The sequence below is a fragment of the Dicentrarchus labrax genome, unplaced genomic scaffold (genome assembly GCF_905237075.1).
Source record: "Dicentrarchus labrax unplaced genomic scaffold, dlabrax2021, whole genome shotgun sequence".
NCBI classification, from domain to species: Eukaryota; Metazoa; Chordata; class Actinopteri; family Moronidae; genus Dicentrarchus; species Dicentrarchus labrax.
In genome coordinates this window covers 7604289-7616425 of record NW_026136715.1, presented here as the reverse complement: position 1 = coordinate 7616425, position 12137 = coordinate 7604289, and the positions used below count along the sequence as shown (strand labels likewise).

The 12137-nt window shown below is 44.4% G+C and overlaps 1 protein-coding gene across 5 annotated transcripts in view; it reads right to left on the bottom strand.

Annotated features, from left to right (window-relative positions):
- Nucleotides 1–388: 388 nt before the first annotated feature.
- iqsec2b (IQ motif and Sec7 domain ArfGEF 2b) overlaps nt 389–12137 on the bottom strand; it is a 28289-nt gene continuing 16540 nt past the window's right edge. For 2 of the 5 annotated variants that reach the window (XM_051424789.1, XM_051424792.1), the window contains exons 2-14: nt 10140–10434; nt 9643–9960; nt 8231–9285; nt 7956–8117; nt 7065–7187; nt 6779–6945; nt 5650–5789; nt 5419–5544; nt 5217–5316; nt 4959–5120; nt 4587–4781; nt 4309–4358; nt 389–3982 (exon numbers count right to left, since the gene is read on the bottom strand). In XM_051424789.1, coding sequence (XP_051280749.1) covers nt 2798–3982; nt 4309–4358; nt 4587–4781; nt 4959–5120; nt 5217–5316; nt 5419–5544; nt 5650–5789; nt 6779–6945; nt 7065–7187; nt 7956–8117; nt 8231–9285; nt 9643–9960; nt 10140–10434 — 4078 coding nt within the window. In that variant the 3' untranslated portion in view covers nt 389–2797. Of the gene's footprint in view, nt 3983–4308; nt 4359–4586; nt 4782–4958; nt 5121–5216; nt 5317–5418; nt 5545–5649; nt 5790–6778; nt 6946–7064; nt 7188–7955; nt 8118–8230; nt 9286–9642; nt 9961–10139; nt 10435–10610; nt 11592–12137 lie in introns of those variants that run through there. The other 3 variants (XM_051424791.1, XM_051424790.1, XM_051424793.1) reach the window with 3 other exon arrangements.

Here is a 12137-nt window from a genome sequence, read left to right as displayed (position 1 = left end):
AATATATTTTATTTTGATTTATACCCAATAAAAATAAAGGGAATACTGTGAAACTACCCTATATCTATTAGCAGTTTAATGTTGTCACAATGAAGCCCCTTATAGACTTGGGGTCTCCCTCTGTTTTTATGTATTATGCTACACTGGCATGAATGTAAATATCTTTAAATGATCTTTTTCTACGTGTGTAGCATGAAGAGACTGCAAACTTTAATTTCATCTCATAACCTTGTGTTGGTTTATGATAAATACATTTCCTCGATCCTTCACATTGCTCTTTATCTGTTAACGTTAATTAATGTTATAATCTTATAAACAGTTAATTATTTAGAGCAATGCGATGGTGGAAGCAGACCTGAAGTGATATAAAAAGTACACACAAGACCAATTCACTGCAAGGACACTTTAATTTATCAGAAGCAATAAATATTCACATCTCAATTCTCTATTCTTTCAGTACACATAATACATACACAAAGAAAAATTTGAAATCATTTGTTTAAAATGATATCAATAAGTGCACTGACATATAAACTTTTTTTAGGCTTCAATTATATCACGGCAACTCATTCTCTCACCTTCAGTCTGAAATAATAAGAAAAGAAAAAAGAAGTCAACATTCCTTTTGGCCAACATCTCCTACTCCTGTCCCTCTTTTATATGTACATAATTAATGGAACTCACATGCACGCACCTGAATACAGAATGGGAGTAGTTCGTCCCATAACTATGATAAGAAGCCTATGTATAGTATAATATGTACATTCAGGTTTATACAGTACAATCTATTCAATAAGTGCAGATATATTCATGCAAGAAGAGTTAAAAAGGACACCATAAAAAGAAAAGGCTAGCCAACACATACTTATAAAATCTGTATCTGACATTCTTGACTCTCTCCAAACCTCCTTAAAATCCTTTTCTCTAGGATTCAGATCTTCTTTAAACTTCGTCATCTCTTTCAGTAGCTTGTTCCACAGACTTTTTTTTACTTTGTCCTCACCCATCCATTCTCTCCTAAATCAGAATATATGTAGTTTTCTCTTGGTAATCAATGGCACTGAAGGTAAACCAGATCAGTGCTCAGTTACAACCTCAAAAAAAAATGCAGTAGCAAAAGGGGCAACATTTACACGAAGCCCACAGAAAAAATGGGGTGGAAATACAGTAATACCTGTAGGCTTTTTTACATTCTTGACTCTTGTTGCGCTTTTAAACAAGAAGCCCTCGGCAGGATGCCATGGCATCAGAAAATGTAATAAGAGATTTCTAAAAGTGGCAGAAGAGGGAGGATTAGAAGAAGGCCATTTCTGACTTAAGACATCACGTGTGCAAAACCACAAAACCTCATGTAAAAGCGTGCTTCTTCAAAACATAGAAAAACACACAATGACTAAATCAGATGACTGCGAGGAAGTGAGCACAGGTGCCCTGTACAACTATGAGGGATAGGCATCTTCCAAAATCCAGGTCTTTTTCCAATTTCCACAACCGTGTTTAAGCCTTTTACCAATACTGGGAGCTTCATAAACATAAAAAAAATTAAAACATTAACTCAGATCCATTCAGTAAGTTCAAGTTTTGTTAGTCTCCCCATTTGTGAAATTGTGCCTGTTTGCTCACATCAAACAAAACAAAAAAAGGAGGAATATTGTTGATGTTCAAATCAATATGAACAAAACTAAACCCCATTCATTATTTTCAACAATCAATAATACTAATTATTAAAAAGATGAACTCAATGGAAACCATGGTACAATGGAAATAAATCACACTTCACATATCAGAACACCCTCTAGTGGCTATGGCAAACTGAGGGAATTTATATGTGCATATACTCTCTATAACCATGTACAAACATCTGCTGATATAATTATTCACTAATCAAAACAATTAATTGGACAATATTCATCATACTCATAGCAGGTGTATTATAATATTGATAAAACAGCAAGAAGCTTCAGAAACATTCAAAATATATTATTGATTGTATCATTAATTCCCATACCCAACAAGGAATGCATTATAAAGCCAGGTGGCTCCTGTTGACATGTAAAAGACCATTAAGCAAAAGACTGTCAGGAAACTGTGCACTGGCAAGTTTAAGACAAAGCAACATATCTGAGGTCTTCTTTAAAAAAAAGGGGGAAAAAAATGCCTGTCAGCATAGCAGAACCTGCAAGAATGGACTGGGACATCGTGAAGCCAAGTAAATTATTGCAAAGTCAAGGGACATTTTTTGCAACTCTCTGCTGTTTTTAATGCCAAACTCCGCCGGAATGCATTTCGTGGTTTAGTCTTTATTTACATCCCCATGTAAGCAGCTGTATATATATATGGTCTCCGTATTTCCAGTGTCACGTTATCACATCTTGGTACTGTACATGTAAATAGTCTCATATAGACTCAACTAGACTTCAAACGCTTAAAACTGAGGCAATATACCTAGATATAGATTTAGCTTCATCTTAAATTATATGGCTATAGACTTTTTTTGATATTGTGTGTGGAGTGAGTGTTTGTTCATGTGGATGGATGTGCATGTGTGTGTGTTTCTGTTTTCAGGTTTCAAAGATGTGTGCACACGCTATTTAACTCTAGCTGTGCTTTTTTATCTCCACCTACATGTGTGGGAAACGGAGGTGAAAGTAACAGAGACGAAGCAAACTGCGCTTCCTCTTGTCACTAGCGCTGCTGCTGTTACTTTCTGTCCTGGCAGACTTGGTCCTAGATCTAGTTCTGCCAACCTCCTCCACTCTATAATCTGACCTCTGACCCCTGGGGCCCCACATCTTGCTCATACCACGGTACTTATCCGGTTGATAGGCTTGGATTTGGAGCTGCCCCCTGTACCTGTCGCTCCAGCCCCCGTCACCTGCGGCCCCTGCTGAGGCTGCCCTGGGTGCTGGGGGGGGTGAGGGGAGAGAGGTGTAAGAGGGGTAAGGGGGGACGAAGGGGGGGGTAAAGGGGAGTGTGGTGGGGGAGGGGGGATGGAAGAGAGAGGAGGGTACTGGGGCAGATACGGGCCGGCGGACGCTGCGTGATGCGCATTGACGGACGCGGATGGTAGATTGTGGGGCAGAGTGCCGAATATAAAGTGTGTTTGATGGGTAGAGTGGCTGGCTGGGTGTGGTGTGTGCACGTGTCCGGGGTGGGTTTGGGAGTGTGCGTGGGGGTGCGGGTGGGAGTGTGACAAGGTTAGTGGAAGTTTGGTACCAGGGGCGCCGCCCCCTCTGATAGAGAGTGTGGGCTGCACGTGGTATAGGGTGAACTGAGGGTTCTGGGAGTGTTGGGAGAGAGGAGAAAGGGGGGGGGGACATCCCACCACCATGTTGGCGTAACGACCCGGAAGCCCATGCTGGGAGAGCTGGGAGAGATGGGCCAGCTGTGGGTGCTGACCGTGCGGTGGGCCAAGCGGTGGACGACAAGGTAGTGGGCCTCTCTGTATAGTATGAGGGGGCATACCTTGCAAAGGAGGAGGGACAGTTTGGACGTGGTAGCGATGGTGATGGTAGTAAGGTGGTGGGGGCTGCACGGTGGCCGCGTGACAGTACTGTGCGTGTAGTGCCTGGATCTTGGAAGGCCCCCCGTCCAGCTGGCACAGAGATGAAGGGGAGTGAGGTGGGGGCCCTCCTGTAGTCGGTGGGGGGACAGGTGCGGGGAATGGTGGCCCCGGTGGAATAAGGGGCCCTGGTGGTTTGGCACGTTTGCTGCCAAATAGGGATCCCAGGAAGGAGCCGCTGTTGTTGGTGCTGCTGCTCCCCCCAGGGCCGCTCCCCGCTCCTGCTCTCTCTACACTGCTGGAGACTCCCCCAACTCCTGTCCCAGCAGTGGTATGTTGCTGCCCCGGCCCACCCCCCACCCCCGTTCCGGGGCTCAGGATGGGGCGGTGAGGCCGGAAGTCTTCTGTTCCGTAGCAGCCAGGCACCACACCTGGCACTGTATAGCGCTGGTGAGGCTGTGGGCTGCTAATGATGGAGCCCTGGGGGGATAAAGCATCATCATGCTTTAGAAAAAATCCCTGTAGGATTGCACTACAGCCCCTGTTCCCACTTACATAATCACACACAGGACATATTTCTATCTGGGGGTGAAGGACATACTTGGACAAGTAAGAACACACACAACCATGCCAAGATGTCAGTGCAGGGCAGGTACATGTGGACACACGCACATACATGTACATGCGCTCACTATCTATTTGTACACTGTACACACACTGAGCATGCTCGGGAAGATGAAGCACGAGTGTAGGGAAATGCAGGCCTATTAAACGTTACAGGTCAACATCTAGTCTTTCAAACTTACTTCCATGGTACTGTCCAGAGAACCAACACTGTTCCTGCGACCACGTTTCCCTGCACCCCACCAGGAAGAGTCAGGTTAACAAAGAGTGGAAGATTGAAATGTTTTTTTGAAAAGATACAAAATGCGTAAGCTGTGTCTCAATGTCAGCAAGAGAGAAAAATAGGGTGTAGTAATAGAACCAGAAAACAGAATCGTTGTAGAAGCTGTGCTACCCAATTCAACCCAGCTGACAGGAAAGAAATGGAATTGACCCCGGCTCTGAGTTGCTGTTGTCTCACCTGTGTCCGACAGGTCCCTGAGAGATGAGCTGAGCGCTGTGCGTTTGAGACCCTCACCCACTGAGCAGTTGTCATCAAAACTTGTCCTTCCCAGGGTGCCATTCACAATATCGCTCTTCACACCTACGCCTCCTCCAACCACACCTCCAGTAAGCAAGCTGGGTCGCATCACACCTTTCTGTTTCTCCAACTCCGCTGTAAATAAACAGGGGGAACACAGGGGAATTTAAGATGAGAGGGGGACACAGTACAGGGAAGAATAAACCATATTTTGGTACCACCAGCACTCCATTTCTTGATAGAAACCCGTACAGATCATCATGCCCACTCAAGTCGCTGTTCACCATAATGACCAGTAGATGGGGTACTTACACTCGACTCTATATTTCTCCATCTCTTGCACTTCAGCAATACTCTCCCTGAGGTCGCTAACAAAGCGGGTGCGGTCTTGCTGACTGGGTGCCATAAAGACGATAAGAACCTTCCTCTCTCCACCCAGGACTGCTGAGGTCAGGCGAATACCATGAGGGTAGTCTGAGAGATGCAAACGGAGAGAAATAAAATACTTAATGATCATAGAGGGTAACTTGAGAATAGTTGAAATGTGCAACTGGACAAACGGTCTCTTACAGGAGTTCTGGAACATGTGCACTTGCATCTCAACCAGAGGGAAAGATTGTCTGAAACTATAAGTCACTGAGGTTTTCTTCTTCTGGAAGATTTTGGTCACCTGATGCACGACATAGACGGGATGTATTCATTACAGGGCCTTTTAAATTCAATACATTTATCATCTGCCATGTCTTAAAAAATGTATGAATGTGAGTCTTACCACCAGAAGGTCATTGAAGAGGAAGACCTCTCGTTGGTGCACTCCTGTCCTCTGAGGTCTGTTAGGGTCAGGAACCTCATAGAGCTGGCAGCAACACACCAGCCTACGATGGGGAAGGGACAGCACCTGTGTAGACAAATACAGTAAAAAATAAATGAGTAAACTTTTTAACAAGCAGTGACAACATATTACACAGACCCGTATGTTGCCCTATTCAATTTCAAAACTCACAGGCTTCTTGCCCACAATGACTCTCTCCACCGCCTGCACTTGGGACACATGGTCATCATTGGTCCGTAGTTCCCATTTCTGTATCCGCTGATAGATCCCAACCAGCAGGTCCCTGGGTATATCCTGACCATTGTCTACACCTTGGGTGGAGACAGGAAATGGTAATGAAATGGCTGTACAAATAATGTAATTTGTAATGTAATGATGCAAACATTTCTGTGATATTTACAGTTTACAGGAGCAAGACATATTTGAAAGCTAAACACCAATTAAAGTGCAACTGAAATCCTCTAGTCATCCCTGTTTGTAGTCTAAATTATGTCGACATGTTTTTAAAATTTAAGTTAGTAGTTTTTTATTTAAAAAATAATATCAGAAATGCTCCATTTAATCTCAACTGGCTGGAGGGGGATGTAGATGTCAGTGTTTGATTGACAGCTAGCAGGCTCCCAGAGTGTAGGTGTTACACAGTAGGGAACAAGAGAAAGTAAATAAACAAACAAACTTAGGTGGCTAAGGTGCAGGACAAGATGTGTTAGAAGGATAATGTGGGTTGTTGTGTAGCAGGCTGCTGTCTGGCTCAGGGTGACCGTCTGTTCTGCCTGTGATATAACGCTGACGTTACCACTTTATGCAAGATTTAGAGCAACTATTTTACTGTAAAATAACAGCTTCAAAATTATTTGATGGTACACTGACTTGTAATAATGCAGAATACTCCTACTCTGTGCCCCAAACACCTGTTCTGGTGCTATGTAACTTAACTACGTCATTATTGGTGAGAGGTTCGTGAAATAAAAGGCTTCAAGTAGGTAATAGTAGGTAAAATTAGCTTGCTTGTTATGTTTTGTGTTGTCGCACTTGATGTTTGGCTGGCATGCAAAACTTTCAACTTGACTGATTTTGATCATAAGTAATGTAATCATAACATATGTATGTGTACAGCTGTCCATATTTACAGCACTGTATGCACTGTGGATGGCACTGAAACAACATGTTTAAAAATAAAAAAAATCCCAGTCTCTTTGCTCACTGTGTCCATAATGTTAGTAATACAACATTATTACTGCCTAATATTTGTTTCATAAAGTCATGTATCCAGTGTATGTGTCTTTTCATTAAGTAGCACCTCTCAAGTTCTTGATGAAATCCTCTAGTTTCATCTTCCTCTCAGCTTTGACGTTGGGACTGTACATGTCTGTGTTGAGGAGGATTATGGCAAAGGCCAAGATGAAGATGGTGTCCGGGTTCTGGAACTGCCGAACCAGGGTCGGATTACACACACAGTATCTCTGACTGCATAAGAGACAGAAACAACATGTTTAAACATTTACATTTTAATACTTCAGCCATAGCTGTTAAAATTCTCTTTTATTTTCTTTATTGTGAACCCACTGAATTAAACACAAACAAACCTAAAAGCCTCTATGAGCCTCTCCACTTTTTGGGCTTCTCCTTGAACTTTAATCTGAGCCTGGAACTTCCTGAGAGCGTCATCCAGGTCCATACCTGAGAAGTCCATCTCATCCACCACACAGCTGAAACACACACAGCAGAGATCACAGTGTAACCTCTCCTACTTCACACCCTGGAAACTCAATATTCATCCGTCGATGTAGATGTCACATATCATTACATACCATGTTTGTGTGTGTGGGGAAGGGATCAAGTTTGCCACAAGCATGCTTCCATTTAGACTTGGCATGAAAAATGTGAGCTGAAATGTGGCGTGAACATATGCTTATATGTGTTTGGACTAATCTCTATATAACAGATATTTGAATATGAATGCAGAATCTGTAAACAAGATACCCAGATTTTGGCATTGGAAGCCTTTTGGTTTCCATGTGGTCAGAGTAGTATTGACCAATCACGTTTAAGCAGGCTTTGGTTGCGTGCAGGTGAACAATCTGCATGGAGAGCAAAAGAAGAGGAGTGCCATGGTCGAAATGCAATCTCGGAAACCATCGCCTATTGTACGACAACAATTTAGCTTTTTATTTACAAGAAAAAGTCTGCATTCATATGTACATGTCTGTTTAGAGATGAACCAAAATGTGTCTTCTTCGTCATTCTCACATATCAAGTTGCTAATCGGACTGCAGAGGGAGTTTTGGCCTGGATATCTATTATCTATTTTCCAGATACATGGAAGCCCTGAAACATTGGATGTAGCATCCAGAGGCTTTCCTTCTGAAGATACATTCATCTGGATCCTTTTGACATGTTTGTCTTACATTTTCTGATCTATTACAACTTTCCTCAAAAAATCCTGCTGCTTCTGTGCTTTCTATTCCCATACTCACTCTAAAACATCTTTGTTGAATTGTTTCTGTCGGTTTCCCAGGAACTCTCCAATCATCTGCCTGCTGAGGCCCTTCCTCTCCAGGATGAAGCGAGCAATCCCAACTGGAGTGTCCGATACAAAACCTCTCTCTATCAGGTACTGGATCCCTTTCTCTGGCTTCCTATAGTCAATGAAAAAGAACTTTCTCACTACAACTTAACCAGTAATTGCGTGATCACCATGAAAATGGACTCTCATAGGCACTTCTGTTTAGTAGTAGTATAAGTATCTTACTTGTTGAAGAGGTTGAGACCTATGCGGTACTGGCGTCTCTGCACCACATCACTGTTGAACGGTGGGGAGTCCCAGCTATGGCGGCATTCTCTCTGATAGGTCTGCTTTCCCAGAGGCGGCAAAGGCTCTCGCAGGCTGTCCTGAGACGAGGAGCCAGAGCTGCAGTTGACGGTCTCGTTGGAGTTGGTTGTGGAGTTGAGTGAGTCGTTGTCTCCATCCGAGCAGCACGGCTGCTCCAGACCACCGGGAGGCAGAGCTGTAGAGGAGGAGGAGGACAGAGGTGTGGTGGGGGGCTGCTGCGGGGAGGAGGAGGACGAGGGAGTGTCAGGGTACTGATGGTGGTGGATAGGGTGGTGGTGATGGTGGTGGAGTGCCGCCACCTGGTGAGGGATGTGTGTGGGTATAGGTCTGCCAGGAGCCCGGGTCTGACCCTGGGCAGCTGCTGTGGAGGAAGGGCGTGTGCCTGTGTTGGGGGAGTGTTTAAGGGTTCCCTGAGGGGAGCCAGCCCCTACCCCAGGCTCCTGTTCATAGACCAACTGTCTGCTCAGAGAGCCACGATCTGAACGGTCACTCATGTCCACTGAGCTGTCACTGGGTGGCTCAATCGTGAGGAGAGGCAGATGTGCGCCCCTTAGACGATAGTCCCTGCACTCGGTACACGGGGTGCTACGTCGACTGTTACTGCTGCCCCCTCCCTCAGTGTCCCTGCTGTCCTCACGCCCTCCGACACCAACACCGGGGCCCCAGTACTCTGTATCTGTGCTGCTGGGTGCCCGATCCAGGGACAGCGGGGATGAGGGCATGCCATCATCCATGTAAAGGGTAACGTCACTGTACGAGGTGGCGGTACTGTCACCATGCATACTGAGTCCTCCTCCAGCACCCCTGGCTCGTTCTCCCAAACCTCTTTGGGAGGAGGGGTTGCTGCTGCTGCTCCACACACACTCCCCAAAGTCTTCACTAATCCCTCCACCCTCCCTGCTGCCCTCCTGGGAGTCATCGCGACCCGCGCGGCAGGTAAGGGCATCATCTATGGAGTCAGCTAAGGACTTGACCTAGAGGGAACACAAAGTGAGGTAGGAGTTCAGCATCCCTCATGTCAGAAAGTGAAACCTATTATTATATAACATTTGTTACAAATGTACAATAGATGTGTAAAAGGTTTAAAGATAAAATTCAGTATGTATAGCATGCTTTGAGAGTACAGTGCCTGACAAGATTAAATGTGTGTTTCCTTTGTCCAGTTGTTTAATGAGTTTCTTTGTGGTCCTCTTTCCTTTGTCTGTTTCTCTCTGTCACTGTAAAGACCTTTGAGACTTTCATGTCATAAAGAGTTATATAAATAAATGAACCTGATAAAAACGTGATTATTTTAAAGCCAATCACACACAGTAAACCCACAACACCATCACCTGTTTGGAGAAGGAGTCCTCTAAGTGCGTGTAGTCTCCTTGGCGATCTGTGTCGGGGGAATGAGGAGGTCCTATGGCCACACTGTGGGTGAAGTTTGTCTGTGTCTGGGCCTGCTGCTGAGGCTGTCGTTCGTCAAAGGAATACTGCAGTCTCATGTTGGACAGGATGATGCGGCGTGTCATGCGGCTCTCTGAGGCAGAGCTTCTGAGGCGCTCAAAGTTCTTGTTCATGCGATACTGCCTGAAGGCCGTCTGAATGGTCCTAGCTGCTCTGCGACTTACAAAGGAACCACCATACTTTCTCTCCAACATCTCCACCTGGCAAAAGGTGTGAGGAAAAGGAAAACAGATTACATATTCACTGCCTTGATGTCTTGCACCCATTAACCCTAGACTGAAAGGAATCCATTACCTATATAATGTTTTCTGCTCATGGCTTCTAGGAAACACAAACATTTACAATACAAATCATCTGACCAACAGTATCTTGATGATACCTTCTTATCCTGCAGATCTGTTGAGAGCTCATAGCTGTCTGAAAGGGCCTTGCATCTCTTGTTCTCCTCTTCCTCTTGCTTGCGGAGAGCCAGACTTGCAGGTTGGTGGCGTGTTCGCAGTGCCCAGGCCAAGCTGGCTGAACTGGAAGCAGCCACGCATGAGGGCTCCCTGGATCCAGAGGGTACGCTGCTGCTGCTGTCAGTGTAGCGCTCTGAACCACGCAAGTAAGGTGTCTGGCTGAATGAACTGTCTTTGTGGGTGCCCGTCTCTGGACACTGGGACTCCCCTTCCACACTACATGAGAAAATGAGCAGAAGCTTTTAGAATGAGTCAGAAGAGACTTGACAAAATATTACACCAAACACTTTGAAGTGTGTTAAGTGCAAACAAGAGATTGAATGAATGATTGAGTAAGTTCAGTCACAAAATTATGTAGAATAGTACTTAAGAGCTTTCATATCAGGACTTACATGTACAGTTTGGAGCGGCGAGAAGCTAACCATTTCTTCGTGGAACTCATGGTGAACTTATACTATATCACATTCAAAGTCCTATTGCTTCAAAGCAGGCCCAAACCTCAAGATCTGACAGCATTCCTGTCTACATTGCAAGTTGATTATCCAACAGACACAAAGGGCTCTGCCCTCTATCTCTTTCCTTTATTGAGTCCAGAGGATGAGTTAATATACTACTACGTTTAGCCAAGCCTACTAGAGTTTATGCACTGCCTTTATCTACTTCTCACTTTCAGTCTCTTGTCTTTCCTTCAGTGTATCCTTGTCTGACAAACACAGCAGTGATAGCACATTTTGAGGAGTCATCAACATACTCCTCCACTGCCACATACTAGCGACACCATACTGACAGGAAAGACCAGGTTGTTATGTCAGCAACAGGTGTAAATCAGGCACTTCAGTGCACTATCAAATATCATGAGACAAAACACGTGCAAGTAACATCTCCCAGATTCACTCTGACTCAGTCTAATACACAGAAGTAATAGCAAGCAGCTAAGATTTGTAACAAAATCACCAAAAAAGTTTAGCTGGATATAAGCGGAATCAGTCCTATTTCCAGTGAGTATAGCAATAACCACAAAACTTATCAAGGTTAAAGAAGTCCAGAAATCCTCCTGCTGTCCTGTAACGAACTTGAGCACAAATAAAATCCACCCCAAGTCAATTAGTCAGTCTGCGTTTGGGAGAACAAATGAAGTCACGTGTTCCTGCCTTCATTTCCTCCTTGAGTTAGCCGCACCCCCTTTTGTCAGCTGTGCAGTGTCTCATAGCAGAGGACAGAAAGTAGAGAGCCAGGGTCAGAGATGTGTGGGAGCATTAGATTGAGCACACGAAATAGGCAAATCTTGGTGGCAAGGCATGGCGTGTGTTGTGTTGTTTGGTTCTACCTTTGGCATAGTTCAGGCTCTGCATCACACATTACATAATGCAGTTGACAAAAAAGGACTGAAATGGTGCCTTGTTGACCATTTTTGCTTAGTGTGGGTCAGCTAATGTCCTTCCTCCCTCCCTCCCTCCCTCCCTCCCTCCTTGAGTTGCCACTGTTCCATTGCAGAGACTTCCTGTGTTAGTATTTAGTTGGTAAAAACAAGACAAGGAGGAAAAAGCTTCTCAGGGAAGTAGGAAATAACTTACAAGTATTTTAATTAGTTTGATCTTGTAAGTGATACTAAAATACAAACCCCATAAGCCAGTTATATACCAATAATCAGAATCTTTGGAGTGCACAGAGGGGAAAACATTATACAATGCAGGGTATTTCAACAGGACATCCTGTGCCTTCAAGCAAGGCATGACCCGGCTAAATTATTGTTGAGTCTAACAACAACACTGAGGACAACTCCATTATGTTGCATAACATGCAAGAGTCATGCAAAAGCCCAGTGACAAAAAGACACAATTCTGACATCTACAGGAAAGTGCATATCACCACAGCTAAGTTGTAAATAATTAACAGCAGCTCCACATATTTAAATGTAT